Genomic DNA, 18083 nt, shown 5'->3' with positions numbered 1-18083 from the left:
CGCAACGCAGAATTTCAGCAGACAACGCGGGCTTTGTCTGCGCAGAGAAAGAGGCCAGAGAGAAAACGGAGAGGGAGGAAGCAACGGCCCTCATGCAGTTCTATTAAAGGCACAAATAATTGTGGAAAAAGGGACTGCAGAAAATGAAAAGGTCAGGGGAGGAATGCAGCTCCGCTGCACATCTGTCATCTGCTCAGGGTCTTCGTTAACAGGATGAGATCAGTTTAGTAGCAACCAGCTGACGTCCATCTTCAAGTTGACTTCTGATGTTTTATATTAGATTCCCTGAAAACGAGGTCCACTTGATTCATATTTGCAGATTAGCCGAATCAGAATCACATTCGCATTCTTCTTATCCTCGTTACACAGACGTCCAGATAGTGTTAAGATTACTATTTCATGATCAAATTGTTGTGGAATCCCTAGCTCATGAGGCCACTAGCCTCCTAGCTCTGTGTTGGTTCACATATGTTTGGCTGGTATTTTTACAGCGCCTTGCAAAAGTATTTCTAACCCTTGAACCTTTTACATGATTTATCACATTCGCTCCACAGACCTCACTGCTTTCAGTGGGATTATATGCGGAAAAAAACCAACGCAGAGCCGTGAGGACTTGTGAAGTGCAGGAAAAATAACGCACGGCTTCTGCAAACATTTACAAACTTCTTCATTTGTGTCTAGCCTGCCTCTCGCCCAATGACTGCTGAGGACAGGCACCGGCACACACGTAAATGTTGCTGTTCGGTCAAGGCCTCAAGAGATTTGCTAGAGAACAAACAGCATCATGAAGATGAAGTTGTGAAGAAGTTCAAAGCAGGGTCAGGTTGTAAAAAAAGTGTCCCAAGCTTTGTAAATCTCAAGCAGCACTGTTCAATTCATCAACTGAAAAACGAAAAAAGAAACACCAGTTCCTCCGCGAGACGTGATGGAGGCAGCATCATGATGCAGAGTAAGTGCGATATGTGTTGGTTCTATGAAATGCTTTGGTAGATTGGGTAGATTATGGAGAGAAACTCCCATAATGCTTTGGTGGAGGGGGGGGGCACTGAGGACATTCAGTTTTGACTGAGAAGAAGCCTCACAACAGATAACAGTGCTTCAGGAAAAGCAAGCTGTGGTCCTGCATGAACATGAAGCTTCATGCTGAGACTGCGGGAGTGAGATGCTGTGTCAGCAAAATGACCCAAATCCATCACCATTGTTTTTTGATTGATTGATTTTTTTTTTCCCTTTTCAGTTCCCCCTAAAGCTACATCATTAAAAAACATTAGCATTATAACGCATGATAATAGTTACATTTAATCCTGATTTATCACATATGCCATGCTGAGGGAACAACTCTGTGACCAAGTGAATAAAAAAGAAACAATTTTTTTCAAACAGCTTATGGTCGTCTACTTTCTCATTTTATTCACTATTTATTTCTTCTCCTACAGAACTTCACTCCTCCACAGCAAATGATCTCAACCATTTCCACTCAGACTGAAGAGCTGAGTCATGTACGCCCGTCTCTGTACTGCACGTTCTTCAGCTGAGGAGCAGGAGCGCTCCCTCAGATGCTGAAGAATAGCCGTGACGGTGAAAGCAATCCTATGACACACAAAGCACGCCCGCAGGGAAGGGAGGCAACGCCTGGACCTGCCCTAGTCACAGCTTTTTATTTGTCCTTAAAGCTACAGCCCTAGGTAGAGCACAGAACGTTTCCTGAGGGTGGAGCGCAGATAGCTGTGGGGTGTTTCGTCAGCTTAAATAATCAGAATCCAGACTCTTTCACAACGAAAGCAAACTAAGCTCTGGTCCCTCGCGTCAGGATTTAGGATATCTGGGAAAATAAATGGGTGAAACGTTTGAGGTTTGAAACACTTGAAGGACATGAACCTCTGTCAGAATGCTAAAGATGATTAATGAGAGTCATAAATCTGGCATAAAGACTGTAGACAGTGACCAGAACATGCTGGCTGATTTTTTTTTTTTTTTTTTTAAAAAGGCTTTGTTCAGTTGAACTTAACTCTTTAAGCTAAGCTTGGTTCCAAAAACAGCAGCTGACTCTTGTTTTGTAGGAACATCCCTAGCTTGAGAGCGACATCTCTTATCGAAACAGTTGGCAAATCTGATTAAAGGCTTCCATAAGAGGTCTATTTCTACATTTCTAAATCCAAGAAAACTGTAACAATGGAAAATTCCTGCTGTTAAATAACTGTATGATACTAAGAGATATACTGTTTATGCCTTCTGCATTTCTGGAACAACCATGCTTTGAAAGTTGCTTCCCAGGACAGGATGTTTGGAATAAATAACAGAACTTAAACATTGTGAGTGTTGAATGGACCAGGATGCGCTACTGTACGTATAAGCAGAATAAAAGTTAGGCGACGCCAGGGAGTGACGGCCTTAATTCACATCAGCATCGACCCGATGCGATAGCAAGACTTAAATAGGTTAAAAAGAGGTTTTAATGAGTTTTCTGATCTTCATCAGCTTGAGGTAACTGGAGTAGCGTCTTGTCTAGTGATTAACACGACAATCTGGAGGCCAACCTCTTTCTACATCTACCTTGGGAATTAAGTGTGACTGCGTGTGTGTCCCAGCCACGGCTAGGGGACGTAACATGAGATGAAAGCAGTTGTTGGACTGGGCCCCAATCCTAATGGGTCCAGGTGTACTTAAAAAGAAACGCTTAAGTAACCTGAGCAGGTCACAGAGGGTAAAAGGTTCATGTGCTGGGGGGAAAAAAAACAATGTTACTGAAAAGATAAATGTTTTTTTTTCTGTGTTTTCAAGTCCACTGAATATGCTGCGCTAGGATACAAAGCCTGTAATCTTCAATATTATCTCATTTGCAGAGAAGGTAAACTCAAGTTTCTGCTAAACTGTTATGATGTTGTGATTGGTAAGCATGGCCCTGTATTTATATTAATTTGGGGATTTTCTAAACAGATGCATCTATTGTCGGAAATCTGTTGCAGATGCATTTTTATTGAATTCATCCTGCCAATCTAAAATGATATAATGATATAATTGCAAATTTAAACTCAGTCTTTGAAGATATGTGTTTCTTACCATGTTGTCTGTTAAAACCTTTTCTGTTCAAATTACAAAACCTTTTACAAGATAATTGGATTGTGTTAGTCATGTTTCAGGCTATTTTTATTGCTAGTGGTCATGAAAATGATCAAAAGCACATCAATAATTAGCCTCCAACTTAAGCCTGTTTGCTGTTGCGATAACCCAGAAAACTGAGAATTTGCACAGGCATCATTAATTAGTACCAAAAAGCGTCGTATTTTACGTGGATATTCCAATAAAATCAATACTGACCAATGCCTTGTGTTGTGACCTGGCTTCGTTTTCATCAGAGTCACAGTTGCCTGTGGCATTCACTCCAGCATCAGTTTCAGCACCTGAACACGTCCCCCCGCATATTGGATGAAGCATTTAGCAAACAGCAACACAGCAAATGTTTCAAAAATGGCAAAATAGACGTCTCTAAATAGATCAACAAATGTTAATGAGAAATCAGTGTTAAACAAAATGCAATATTTTAATGCTTTGTTTTAGCATTTGTTGCTCCTTTTCTTCATTTTTCCTCTATTCTCTTTGCTTTGCCACAACGTGCTGTTGTGATTAGCAGTGAGTTTACTGATTGGTGGAGGGTTGTTTTAGCAATCAGCTTGTTGAGGTAACACAGAACAGGAGCGTCTGCCACAGCAGATTAGGACTGATGAAGACCAAGCCTGGTCACAATAGGCTTGTCAGTACTGGTTTTGTTCACTTTTAATTCTAATCGCCGTGTAAAACAAAAGCTTTACGTCTCTTCCAGAGTGTAATTTTTTTACGGCCACTGGCTGTTTCACGACTGGGATCTTTTACTTTTTTTTTTAACTGAAATCAAAAAGTCTGGCACATGACCTAAAGACGGCACAATACCTTTTTGTTCCGCCCCGAGGAGATCTGATTTCTACCATGCTTAATGGATTATTCAGCCAGACTCAGCATTGCATGAGACAGCTCTGCCTCCACAAGTCTGAAGATGATACATCACTGTTTTAATACCACAGCTTCATCTTGCAAAATACCAAGCCGTGCTGAATCCATGTGTTTGGAAAACATCTCTCCGCAGTATACACTGTGATTTTGTGCAAATTAAAATAACCCTAACCCTAATTAAATGTTTTTTCCTACAATGGCTTCATCTTGAAGCTGAAGGAAACTACGTTTAATTGTTTAATTTGACTTGGGTGAAAAAAATGTAACTCAATTAATAGTATATGTATCTGGAATAGGTAAAGGAATTTCCTTTCTGAATTTTCTTATTAGGCTTATCCGATGTGACCCAAATGTGTCCGCAGTTTCCTGTAATGCCAGTCCACACATAGAAATGTTTACTGCCAGTAGAATAGAATAGCTTCATCTTTTATTGTGCCACAGTGGGGAAATTCAGGTGCACCAGCAGCATGTAAGCGAAACAATTACAGCAGAAGAAAAATAGGGTACAGTTATTAAAGACGGCATACTCAGATTAAATGAAATGTGCAACTTAGTAGAGTGACCTATAAGTGTAAAAAAAAATGATAATTGTGCATAAAAAACAACAATCTACAAAAAAAAACACAATTGACTGCAAGGATGTAAACACTTTTTGAGTTTGCTGAGCATTTAAATGATAGGAATCTTTGTAAACAACAGAAACAGCAAGACATAATTTATCAAAGTCCCTTTGGAGCAGCCTCTGGTAATGCATACATCCACGTACGCACTGACTACACACAACATAGCACCCCTGCTCAGTGTTTGACAAGACGCTTTGGTTTAGGCTCAGGAAGTTTTTACCAGAAGAACAAAGAGATCTGGACTGGCTGAAGAGATACGAGCCGTGAGCCAGGCAACAGGATGAGGAGTGTAGGTGAATTTGCTCGCAAATATACGTTCCGGGAGCTCACAATAACTTTAGGAAAAAAAAAAACATTTCCACTTCCATTTACAAAAAGTCCAGAAAGAATTCCTGCAATTCAAAGTGTCTAGAGAGGGGTAAAGGAGAAGATTTACACCTTGTAAATATCATTAAACAGAGAAAAGCTCCTTGTGCTTGTCTGCTGACCTTAGTTTATAAGTTGTTGGGTTTTTTTTTCTTATTCCGCACACCTACATGTTTTAACTGTAGGCTATATAACATGGGCTAATTTGAATGTGTGTGTGCAGGGGTTTAGCTGAATAAAACGTAGCAGTGTGTGCATCAGGTAACTACTGTAATTGCAATCCATCCTTTATAAACACATCTCCAGCTTCGATAATAACAGGGGGAAACAAAAATAACAGAGATCTGAAAATGCAGAGAGGATAGATAAGAGCAAGAACCTGTAAAAGGAGCCGTATCAATTAAATCTAATCTGAGCCAGAGTCATACAGGCTGACAAGTCCTGCCAACCGCAAGAACCCGTGTTAAAGTGGTTTGTTTTGATTTTCTTATCGTCCAGTCTGAAGGAACCCTCTGAAATAGGTGTTACCCAGTCCGGGTCACACTGTGGCCAACATCTCCTGGGTCAGCAAAGTTCCAAGTAACAAACTTGGGTGTTTAGTTTGGCCCCCACAGGTGCACAGATGAATCAACTCATTACAGAGTATGAATAAGATACCATCTGTGCATGTGTACAAGACAAATCTGCCTGTGCAGGTTGGGTAACGATGCATGACTCTGTTTATTCCACAACGAGGGAACGCAAAAATGTCTGCGGTGCTTCACTCTGAAAAGTCCCAGAAAAGTGTGAAATATAACAGCCTGACTCTCACACAAATGCAGAGGTGTAGGCATGCACACCTGGAGAGCGACAGTGTCCGAGGAACAGGCTTGTGTGTCTAGTCGGATTTTAAAAATGAAATCTGGGTAACAGCCAAGGGTTGCGCTCATAGGAATTCCCCAGTGGTGAAGGATTTTACAGTAAAACTGCAGGGAAAGAGTTCAGGAATCAGTCCCAACATGCAGAAAAATAATGAAAGGCGAGGGTGGGGGGGGGTCTCTCAAGCACTGCCCTCTCAACCACTTGACTGCCTTCCCTTCTCCACTTTTGCTGAATCTTCTATAATCATAAAATTCACATTTGCTTTTCAAACTGCCTGTTTGACTCGTCCTCAATCATTTGCAGGTGAATGATTGTAAAAAAAAAAAAAAAAAAAAAACTGTCTGCGTCACGATCTGATTCATAGGGAGTTCGTGCTCCTGCAGGTTTGCACGCCCTGCCCTGAAATCAAAGGCTAGACTGTAAATCTATAACAAATATCTCCAGCTGTGATGAAGTGTGGTGTCTACTATTTCGGGGTGACTCTTGTTTTTTCTTGTTTTCATACAGTTATAGCGTTCAAGTTAAAACAGCTAACACGTGTAGATGATCTAGTCTGATATGAATCATTTAATACATTAAACTTGAATCACTTCTGGGCTGAACCTGACCCACCTCTGTTTGCTTAATCCTTCCTGCTTCGCCCACAAACTGCTGTTGGTATGATCCAACATACCCACTGTGGGGCTCACACACATTGGCAGGAAATGAAAACACACCCTTACAGTGGGCTGGGATCCTTTTTTTTTAGTTCTCTCTCTCTCTCTCTCTTTTTGTATCCCTGAAGCCTCTCCAATTTACCACTCCCCTGTTATGAAAAATGTAATTAGTACACATTTAATGAGTGCATGCATGTTCATGTGTATCTGAATGACTCAGACTTGTCTTACTGCACACCAATGGTTTTTCTGTACAACAGTTCAATTTGGCTTTATCCACGTTACTGGGTCTTTTTGAGATTTATCAGCGTTTACTCAGAACGTTCAAAGCAATATAGCTTCTTTAAGCGTAGCCACCCAAATTACACCAGGAGCCCTGTTTGAACTTGTTCTCGTGTTATGCTCGTCATTACATCCATCTACAGACCAGGTCACAGTAAAGAAAAGCAAAGGCTTTGCCATGCCTGGAATTCACTTCCTCAGTCCAACGCTTCGCCTCTTCTTTTTCGCTTTTTTCATTTTATCTGAAAAAAAATAACAAAGTAATTTCCTTACATTGCTCTGAACAATTAATCTCAGGCTGTGCAGTTTAGCAACGGTGCATAAACTGGTGACAGCCGCTTTAGATTAATGTCACCATGGAGACTTCGGTGTCAGGAGACATTCTTGCTTAAACTGAGATTTACACATGGGTTTTCGCTGCTCTGCAATGAGACACACATATAAGAGGGTCAAACAGGGTGTAGGGCTGCTTCTATTTAACAGAGACTGAAAGGGTGTGAGACAAAGTCTGCTGACTCTAAGCTAGTGCTGCCACCTCCTGGCTACCTTTTCTCATCTGAATTTAGCTTTTCTGACAGCAAGACATGTTCAGCATTTCAATATTAAATCTCTAAAACCCAAACCGTTTGAATCTTAAATACACATGGAGTGAAGCGTGACAACAAAAACATGTTTAGATTTTGTTTTTATTTCCACGCAATTTTTTTTTTTGAGGAATAAGTCTATATTAATGTCAGGAAAACTGCCATGTAGTTTAACAAATCTCAATTTTTAAGACCATCATCGAGTACCTGAAACAATAAGTTCAGCTTCAGCAAAACGTCTTAACATCAAATCTACTATATAGAAACATGTCTCCTTAATGATCGAGAACGCATGGTGTTTGCCATTCTAAGAGGGCTTGAGGCATAACAGTGTTTGTGAAGTCCTGTTCGAGGTAGCGGCCGGTTTCTGTCACAGCTCGTCTTCTTCTGGTAGTTTGGTGAGAATCTTCACTCCATCGGCTGTGATGACCACCGTGTGTTCAAACTGAGCTGACCTGCGTGACAAAAATCCAAATGTAAGTTCTCCGAGGACCAAATCAAAGTTTGAGGGGAAACGAACAGAAAAATTGTCTTATTCTCCTCAGACCTCGCCTCGTCCCAACGGTTTCTACAGAGTATAATACATACAGAGAATGGGGGAGTGGTTCGTAGCCTTAAAAACTGACTTTTCAAGGGGCGGCTTGAAAAGGAAGGCGAACAAGTTGTGTTTGCACACATAATAACAACCCTAACTATAATCTTAATTAACATACGTACAATGGCACAACAATTCTTGTGATGTCTAGTTTCAAGGATTTCTCATGCATTTCCCTTTTGAAAAATAAAAGTGATCAATACACTTCATTTTGAAATCCTCCAAATACATTTAAGTCAGATTAATTATCATTAAGCTTCAAGCACATTTGCAGATTATTATAGTTAAAGTCTATTTTGGAGGAACTAAACATAATGTGGTATGTTTTTTGTGTTATCTAAATCCATTTAAATACATTAAAGCACATTTAGAATTTATATTTCCTAAGGGCACATTTGGCTTTATATTTTGTTCAGTTTTAACAAGCATAAAAATGATGATTGCCGGAGTCTGCTGCAGGATTATTGAACAACACATATGAGCATGTTAAATTGTGCATGTTGGCAAACAAGGAAGCAAAGGAAGTAATTAATCAGCTTCTAGTGTCTAGTTGTGGGAAAATTTGATCATTACTGAAATTATGTGTTCCAAACCCTTTTTATTGCTATACATATTTTTGTTATGTTGTATCAAATGATGTAAGCAAAAAACAGCTTAGAATTTATTCTGAGCCTTTTTTCGGCCTTTTTACAAACTCCTGCAAAAGTGTAACAAGGTGAGCACAACTCACTACCCGAGGGACTTAAAAACCTTTTCACCATGATCATACATCATTTTAGAAATGGTGTATGCAAACTGGTGCGACAGTTTTGGTTTGTCACATGTTGGACAAGAATAACAGCGGTATTGGACGTTGCAATTACAACCAGGGAGCACTTCTTACCTTTTATCATCGACCGACACTGCGGTCCATTTGTCCTTTAAGATTCTAAACTCGGGGGACCCCTCCATCACTATAGGCTCTAACAGGTCAGGATAAACAGAAATGACGACCGTTAGTTCCACACATTTGCGTATTTATGCAGGCAGAAAAACTGGAGTAGCTTACCTATTGTGAAAGCCATCCCTTCATCCATGCTTATGTCATTATCATTAGCTGAAAAGAAAAGCGTTCTTTACTATGCTGATCCCATATAAGCCTACAGAGATAGATACGACAAACACACAACCGATGTCTACAAATCCAGGAGCTTTAGTGCGGTCCTCATGCAAAAGGCAAGTGGTGGTTTTCGCTTAATGGATTTAGACGGTCAGATTTAAGTAAGTTAATGCATTTATTAATTTATTTACTTTTAAGTCTGCTTTTTTTTCCCACAGATAACACAAGTTATCAATTACCTCAACTACAGGCATGTCTTGATGACATCAAAACCTGGATGACTTTAAACTTTCTGCTTTTATATTTTGACAAGACAGAAGTTGTAATCTTTGGACCAGAGTCCTCAAAAAATAAACTTCTTAATCTGGATGGCATTAACTTAGCCTCTGGTAACAAAGTAAGTACCTTGGTGTTATTTTTGATTAGGACATGTCATTTAAATCCCATATTAAGCAGGTTTCAGTGGTTTCCTTTTTTCACCTCTGGAATATTGCCAAAATTAAAAATATTCTGTCCATGAGTGACTAAAAAACTAGTCTGTGCATTTGTTACTTCAAAGCTGGACTATTGTAATTCTTTACTATCAAGAAGACCACAAAATATTGTGTCCGTGAGGCAGACACCCTGTCTACTTTTAAGACTAAGCTTAACTTTCCTTTTTAACAAATATTTTAACAAATAGTTATAGTTACTCTGCTTAGTTCTCCTACTGTTCTCCAATTTGCATTGTTTGTTGTTACTTCATCTTTCAATTTTATGTTCTCACTGTCTTTTATCTCTTCATAGTAACTACATCTGGTCTGGCATCCTATTAGCTGTGACATCATCCAGGTGGGCAGATCATCTGCCATTATCATCTAACATAGAAAAGATGCCTATGTTAGAGGGTGTGCTTCTGTGCTCTTTCTGTGTCTCTGCTCTGTCTTCTCTAACCCCCAGTCGGTCGAGGCAGGTGACCGTTCACACTGAGCCTGGTTCTGCTGGAGGTTTCATCTTGTTAAAGGAAAGGTTTCCTCTCCTTGTCGCTACATGCGTGCTCAGTATGAGGGATTGCTGCAAAGCCATTGACAATGCAGGCAACTGTCCACTGTGGCTCTGCGCTCTTTCAGGGGGAGAGAATGCTGCTGGTCAAGTCTCAATGCAATCTGCTGGATTTCCTTAGATAGGAAGCTTTTTGACCAATCTGTCTGTATGATTTGATTGAATTGAATTTGTAAAGTGCCTTCAGAGGACATGTGACATGTGAATTGCCACTATATAAATACAAATTAATTGTATTGAACTTACCGTGGTGCCAAATCTCAGGATGGCAATGAAAATAGGAGCCTATTCCATGTCCAATAAAATATGGACAGATTTGAAAGCCACTGGACTGGGCTATTTCACTGTGGAGATTTAACATAACACAAGATGTAGAAACGGAAAAGAACACAATAATGAAATATGTGAATATCTGACGTATGAATTCATTACTCGGTCTACCTGATAGTGTTTCCTATAACACAAAGCTGTGCTCCTGGTTTGCAAACAGAGATGGCCTCATCTCTGCAACGCCTCGCTGTCTCTACCAGCCGCTGCCCTGCCTCATCCACCTGACCAATCAAGAAGGTTTCTGACGTGTCACCATGGTAACCATCCAAATACACCTATTCCAAACAAGTTCAAGTAAGTTATTTGAGAATTTACAGTATATTCTTTTTTCTTTTTCTTTTTTGATCCATGAACTTACTGTGACATCGATGTTGATAATGTCACCATCTTCAAGTTTGCGGCTGCAGATCAAAAACTCATCAAAACATGAAACTTTGCATCTGTGACCTTATTAAACATGCATTTCATAGAGGTTCCCTACATTTAGAAGAATACATTCATGTTTTTTTTTTTATTTACCGAAATTTACCTATATCTATTTAGTAAAAATACAGTCTTGCAAACAGAATCAGTTTAAAGTTTGGCCTGATTTAAAAAAACAAATTTGCTGATGAAGAATTATTAACCTCAACATATTCTCTCAATAACAATGACTTTCTTTGTGTATGCTGTTCATGTTTAACCAGTGAATCTCCAAACCATTTACCTGTCAGGTATGCCATGACACACCACATTGTTCACAGATGTACAGACCGACTTAGGATAACCTCCATACCCAAGGGGGGAGGGGTAGGCATTGTGCCTTATCGTCTCCTGGTGCACAATAAAGTCTATTTCATCTGTTGTCATTCCAACCTGAAAAACCACAAATGACAGCTGTTGTTTAGATTCTGATCACACCAAAACATAAAAAAAAAGACTTGCAGTGGTTTTGTTCCTACTTTCAGACTGCCTCCAGCAAGTAGCAATATGTGTCTGGCAAGCTGGCAAGCTCTGGCAAGGCCTTCAATCTGCTCTTGGTTCTTGATCTCGATGTAGTCTGGCCATTCTGGGACCAGTCCACAGCTGACATAGTCAGGCTGCACAATGTGCTTGAGCAGGAGGGGCGATAGGAAGACAGAGACTCAACTGTAGGTCACAGTTTAATGCAAATTTCAATATAAATTAACTAAATTGATATGAACTGAACAAATAGTGCTATATCAATCCCACATAAGCAATTATATAGTTGCAGTTCAAATTACATGAAGATAAATTAATAAAGCCTGTTAAACTGCTGGAAACTACAGAAAGAAAATAGTAGAGATGCACCAGTCCGATACCCGGATCGGATATCGGCTCCATTATTGACTAATTAGCTGGATGGGATATCGGATGAATGACGCCGATCCAGCATTCCGATCCAGTCATTTTTTTAATTAATATCATACACAGCAATACAGTTACATTGATCTAGTGTCACTTCAATTCTATGTTTGCTACGACGGTTACGTCATCACTCAAAGTATGAACAGCAGCTAGTGATGAGCAAACACAGAGCAACATGAGGCAAGTGCCGGACCGAGCCAGGTCTTCTATTTGGAAACATTTCAAACTTGATACGCCAACAAGTCCGACTGCAACATGCAGCATCTGCAATGTGAAAATTGTGAAGAGGTGGGGATAAAGTTTGTAAATTCAACACCACAAACTTAAATAAGCACCTCCAAAAGCACCATGCTAAAGAGCACACTGTCCTTTCTTAACAATGTTTATGTAAAGAATGATGCCTTTATTTACATGGCAGGATATATGGTTAATTCATTCAACAGTAGCATCGAATCAGTATCGGATATCAGACGATACGCTCAACCCGGATTATCAGTATCAGATTGGATCAGGTTGGAAAAAAGTGGGTCGCTACATCTCTAAAAGATAGCAGACATTAATGTAGTAGAAATCGTAAGGAATGCCTCGTTCAAGCTTGTATGTCAATCGCTACAATACGGAAAATAACGGAGCAAACATAAAGTACAAACTGTCTTCTCCCTCTGCTCTCTAATTCCACTCGTCAACTCATCTGGATTTACGTTTTGATACATGGCTTTAGTTTATGTTAAAAAGCACCAACATAGTAGCAATGGTTAAACAAAATAATCCATCAATAAATCAAAAACCTTTTTTCAGAGTATAATGGTACCTTAGGGACCGCGTAGGCTGGCCGAACAGTAGCTGGCCGAACCACACCGTGAGAGCTTTTCCACTTTTTCCAAAAAAAGTGCCGACGTTGCACACACAAAAGATCTGTGGGGTGACTACAGCTTCCCAAAGATGAAACTCTTTGCAAGAAACGTCCCAGTCCTGGGAAAAAAAAGACAGCATCCTCTTTATTAAGAAAAGACTCTGTCTTGATAAAAGAACAAAAATTACTTCCTTTGTTTAGACTTTTGGGATGCATACTAAATTTGTGCTTCATTTACTAGTACAAGTGTACGTCACACAGTGTAATGAGTGATTCATGCAAAAAATAAGGAAGTGATACGGCACAAATGTATAGCGTACCTTGCAAAAGTATTCATACTCCTTGAATACATATCTTTCAAGTATGTGGAAGAAAAACTATCAATGGATTTCAAATTTCTATAAGTAAAAATCGTTCCAGTCGCTTTGAGTCACTGCTTTCCTGAATCACTTTTCACAGCTGTTATCGTCTACTGGCTTTGTCTGTCCAGAAACTGAAATGTCTGCCTCAGTCTTCTTTGCAAAGTGAGCCCATGCTCTGTCAGATTAGATGTAGCGTGTCTATAAGCATATATTTTCAAGTCTTGCTAAAGATTCTCAACTGCCTTTAGGTCTTAATTTTGAGTGCATCAATAAAGAAGCATAAATATGCTTTGATATAAACTCTTCCATTGAAGTGTTGGTTGTTGTTCTGCTGTAAGGCGAATCTTTCCTCTTGTCTATTCTTTTGCAGCCTCTAACAGGTTGTCCACCAGGACTACCTGCAAGAGGCTCCCTCCAGTCTCCCATAAACTCTGACCTACTAACTTGTCCCTGTTGAGGAACAACTTCCCCGCAGCATGAGGCTGCCGCCGCCATGTGTCACTGTGGGGATGTGTGTATAGGGTGATGTGCGGTATTGGTTTTCCGTGTTGGCCAGAACATTTAATCTTGGTTTTATTTGAGCAGAGCACCTTCTACAGGTCTGCTGCTCATCTTTACATGCCTCAAGGCAAACTATAAATGGGGATTTAAATTGCTCTTTTCAGCAATTTCTGTTTGTTATTTGTTTTTGTGTTGTTTGTTTGTTTGTTTTACAATAAACAATCAAATTACTGCCTGCAGGATAACAAAATGTAAAAAAAAAAATCGAATTGGTGATATTTCTTTTGCATGCAGAAATTCAGTTTGTTAAAACGCAGAATAGCTGTTTATGCTGTTCTAACATTAGATATTAACTTATTCGTATAAGATGAATCTATTCGTATAGATGAAGAAAAGCATCCTCGATAGTTCACAGCAATAAAGATTTAGGGTAATTTACTGCTCAGAAGTGACCCAGGCAACCTAAACATTAATTACCACTATATAAAAGGTGTCTCGTCGTAACGTCGCTTCAAGGGTTTTCATCGTTATCATTTTAATTAAAACTACTCATGTTAAAACTCATCTAAGCAATAACATTGACGCAGTGGAGACAATGGCGTTGTCATAAAATACCTTTCCTGCACGGAAACCCCACAGAGCAGCGAGCAACGGCAGCCGCCATTAAATACGTTCTGTTGTGATCACGTGATCCGGGAGTCTGTGGTCACATGACACCAGCAGGGTAACCTTGATATCGCGTGAAGGTTGCTCAGCTCATTACGCTCTGGACACGTAAACTTTGTTTTTCAGTGCAGTCTTTCATACAGCTGCTCTTTGTTTTAAGTTTGGTTTATTGTGGCTGGGTGCAGAATTAAAAAAAAAATGCTGCGTCCATCTTTTATTGTCGCAATACGAAAAGACTTTAGTCAAAAGGCACGCAGTCCATCACGGCAACATACATGTACTCACGCCTGCACAGGGAGAACATGCAGACCTCATGCAGAAATATCCTAGGACAGGTCAAACCCAAGGTATGAACCAAGGAAGTTATTGCTGCAAGGCAACAGTGCTAGCAACAGTGCCACTGTGCAACACACAGTCCCTAGGTTAATTTATAAGGAAGATTAAGTCACATTAAAAAAGTATTAGTAAGAATAGACAAAGAGCAAACAAACCACGGATTTCTATTTTATAATAGTGTTAATATATATATTTTTTCATATGTGCTTTAAAAACTGCTGAGATATTTCTGTAACCCAAAATATTTGAGTTAAAGAATTTTGCAGTTAATGGTGCTGAGACAGAAGTTGAGTAGAGTTACATTTAGTTGCAAACTCTGATCTAGCTTGTTGGATTGGAGAAGAGACTAGAGGAAGGCTCACAGTTATTTATAGAACCCCCTGTAGGGGCCAACATGTATATTTTGTGGTTATTTTTGGAATGCTTTCATTTTAATATTTGCTTCTTCTTGCTAAATTAAAATTTGTATTAATTTTGGGAATTTGTATTCTTAGTTATTGTGGTTAATTTGTAATTATTTCATTAATTATTTGGTTTAAGGCTCTATATGTGTCAGTCCTTTGTGATGCATCTTATAAGTTTGTTGAGTTCAGCTCATAGAGTGGAGCCAAATGTTTTTGTTGTTGTTTTTTTTCTTCCCTCTGACACCCTTACTCTCTGTATGTGTATTTGGCCCCTTTTTGTATCTACTAACTAAAGAGGGTTTTTTTTTTTTTGTTTTTTTTTACGCATTAACGTCTCCTTTGATTGTTTTTTTTTTGGACAAATCATCTGGACAAATGGTTTTGGAAATGCTAAGGGTGCAGCGAGTCAGGCCGGCTTCACTTATTTTTAAATCCTACACCCCATATTCAGCTATACAGCACCCTGATCAGACTTTCCTGAACCTCTTCGACAAATAGAAATAACAACTGGCAAGATCATAAAGTTATTTTGTATAATCATGTCAATGTCAGTGTGTTGTGTTATCAACAACAAGTTTATTCAATTTAGCCAGCATTTGCTTTTGACTTGCTAAGTAGTGCAAGGTAGTGCTAGCTATGTTTAATATTTACTCTCTGAGCAAATAACAGGTCATGAAGTCAGTATAGTTAGCCAACACTTAATATAATGTCTTAACGCCCGTCTGGTGTCAGCGGTGGACACATTTTTGTAATACTGGAGGATGAAGAATCCAAATGAAAAAGTTATTTCAAGTAGCTTATAAATACTTTGACTACTTCGATTTCAGTCCATCTTTTGCAAATCTAAAACCTTCACATTTAAAGACGTTCAAACATAACAAATTGAAAGTTTTTTATTGGATCAAGGGTAGTTTCTCACATTCTCTGACAATAAGGTTAGAACATTGCCGCACCTTACAACCAGGTCTGATAGATCAGGTCTTCTATAATATAACTCCTCCTAATTATCTGTTTAAAAGCCTCTGGATTTGTCAGATTATGGCCTATTTTTTTATGAATTGGATTGACCTTAGATGCAGAAGACCTTAGGGGAATACCCGTCTACCTTGTCGGTTTTACCCTGCAGTCAGTATTCCCCTTAGACTGGTTTCTTTTTGTCCAGCCTCTCCAGTTTAGTAAGTTCAGCCCATTGTTCAGTCTCAGCCTTAGGTGGACCCGTTCTTAGTTTTCAGTCAAACTATGTGTCTGTTGCTCCTCTAGTTTCCAAGGCATAAAGCTACAGATCAGCCCAGGGATTTTATTTATCCCCAGTCAATGGGGCTCTTGAACCCTCTTTTAGCACCCTTTATTGAATATTATGAAGAAATGTCAAATGTCCCAAAAAAAAAAACTATCAGGAACAGATTTCGAAAGCAACCAAAACAAGGAAAAATAAGAATATGCAAGCTATGTTTGAAACTCTTGCATTCTATTCTATAATACTTGGGACACTGTATATACATCAAAATGTTCTAATAAAGTATGGCAACACCAAATTGTAAGGCTTTTTCTTTTTCAGGTTCTGCGGTCCGTGTTAGAATTTACTCCTTTTGTTGACCCAGGCCACAAACGCCTTAAAATAGATGACATTGCCTCTATTTTAAGCAAAGTTACATAACACACGGTAAGTCATGCAGTGGAAACACAGCAGTAGGTCACTGGCTTATCAGTGAAAATAAACACTAGTGATATCACTTGTGAGCACACATCCACAGTCAGTAAAGATAAACTGTTGTATATTTTTTTCAAAAGATAAAAAAAAATTCACCAAAATATATGTAATAGATAACTGATAAATAATCATTTACAAAGCTGAATAAAAAAAATATCCAATGTGACTAATCGGTGATCGGCCCTGTTCTGCTCGAATAGTAATTTTAAAAGCCTTCTCTGTAAAAATGTATGTGAGCTGAGAATCGTGTTTTAGTAAGACAAACAACCTAAAACATTATTAGAATAATTTATTTTTATTTTGATCTTAAAATATGTTAAATGCAAGGTGAGCTCATTGTAGATTTTCCCATAATTAGTTAAGCCAGCTGCTGTGTGTAGAAATGTGACTGTATTAGAGAAGGAGGCTTCCTATTGGAACAACGATACTGCATCCTTGATTGCTTAGTAATAATTTATTTCTCCTAAGTGAACTTCAACTAGCAGAAGAGGCCTACATCTGTCCAGATTACCAGATAATCTGCTTTTTTTTTCTCTCTGTTCATTTTAGGGGTTATTTTAAGATTCCTTTGTTTGCTTTTGAATCTTTAAATGGCTTTGCCACACCCTATAGCTCTCAAAGTTTGTACATCTGCTCAAGGCAGCTCAGGTCAGCAGAGCAGCTTGGAGGTGCAGAAGCTCAGAGTGGACAGAACCTTCTCTATAGCTCAGCAAACACCATTTTACTGTGCATTTGTAAACTTTATCTGAAAACTTTTTTTCTTAATAGCTTTACACCCAGCACGAGAGAGAGCTCAGTTTATTTGTTTGAGTTGCTTCATCTTTTATGTGTCCTCTAATTCTTGCATATATTACTTCAGCACTTTGGCCTGTTGTGCTGTTTTTAAACAGTTTTTATTATTTTCCTGCCAAACATCGACGTACTCACATTTTCAATTTATGATCAGGATTTCATATCCTTGCACTCTATGCTCCCTCAACATTTCTGTGACCACCGTATTTTGTGACTCTGGGAGGTGCTGTTGCGCTGTCATCGCGTGACTTGGGCTAAAGTAAAATATGTTACACCAAAAGTTACGCCAGCAGTGCAAATATAAAAACTGTTAATTAATGTCCGGTCCCAGGTTTTTGTAAGAAAAAAATTGTCTGTGCCATTATTATAGAAATATAGACGTCACAGAATATGACAGCTATATTGTGACCGCACTGTAATGTCATATAAACTAATAAATATTCTAACCAAACTCTTTCTGGTGGCTTTTTACTTATTAAATTAAATGACAAGTAATATTTAACCCGTAATGATTATTATTAATAGTCGTTTAGGAGATCAGGGACGTTTTTAACTAAATATTTTTGACATTTTTATGTACGCATTGCATTGCTGGCGTAACTTTTGGCGCAACATCTTCTACTTTAGACCGGTTCAAACTATGAAAGAGCAACAGCGCCTCACAGA

General features: G+C 38.9%; 1 protein-coding gene across 1 annotated transcript; it reads right to left on the bottom strand.

The window, feature by feature from the left end:
• Positions 1 to 6151: 6151 nt before the first annotated feature.
• metap1d (methionyl aminopeptidase type 1D (mitochondrial)) lies at positions 6152 to 14216 on the bottom strand. Its single transcript, XM_012874073.3, has 10 exons — positions 14124 to 14216; positions 12604 to 12764; positions 11366 to 11515; positions 11131 to 11279; positions 10783 to 10825; positions 10536 to 10699; positions 10341 to 10438; positions 9003 to 9050; positions 8838 to 8916; positions 6152 to 7814 (listed from the first exon to the last, which is right to left on the bottom strand). Exons 1-10 carry the CDS (start codon positions 14170 to 14172, stop codon positions 7730 to 7732), a joined length of 1026 nt encoding a protein of 341 aa, XP_012729527.2. The 5' UTR covers positions 14173 to 14216; the 3' UTR covers positions 6152 to 7729.
• Positions 14217 to 18083: the final 3867 nt, after the last annotated feature.

Source organism: Fundulus heteroclitus, unplaced genomic scaffold (genome assembly GCF_011125445.2).
Source record: "Fundulus heteroclitus isolate FHET01 unplaced genomic scaffold, MU-UCD_Fhet_4.1 scaffold_141, whole genome shotgun sequence".
Classification (NCBI taxonomy): Eukaryota; Metazoa; Chordata; class Actinopteri; order Cyprinodontiformes; family Fundulidae; genus Fundulus; species Fundulus heteroclitus.
This window is presented reverse-complemented; position numbering and strand designations above follow the sequence as displayed.

What these genes read in the sequence shown, in the direction of transcription:
- metap1d (XM_012874073.3), bottom strand. Translation starts at nt 14,172, where the DNA reads ATGGCGGCTGCCGTTGCTCGCTGCTCTGTGGGGTTTCCGTGCAGGAAA. An exon ending in AGGGATGGCTTTCACAATAG is followed by an intron (nt 8,917 to 9,002) that starts GTAAGCTACTCC and finishes CTGACCTGTTAG; the next exon opens with AGCCTATAGTGATGGAGGGG. An exon ending in GTGTCGGTCGATGATAAAAG is followed by an intron (nt 7,815 to 8,837) that starts GTAAGAAGTGCT and finishes TTTGTCACGCAG; the next exon opens with GTCAGCTCAGTTTGAACACA.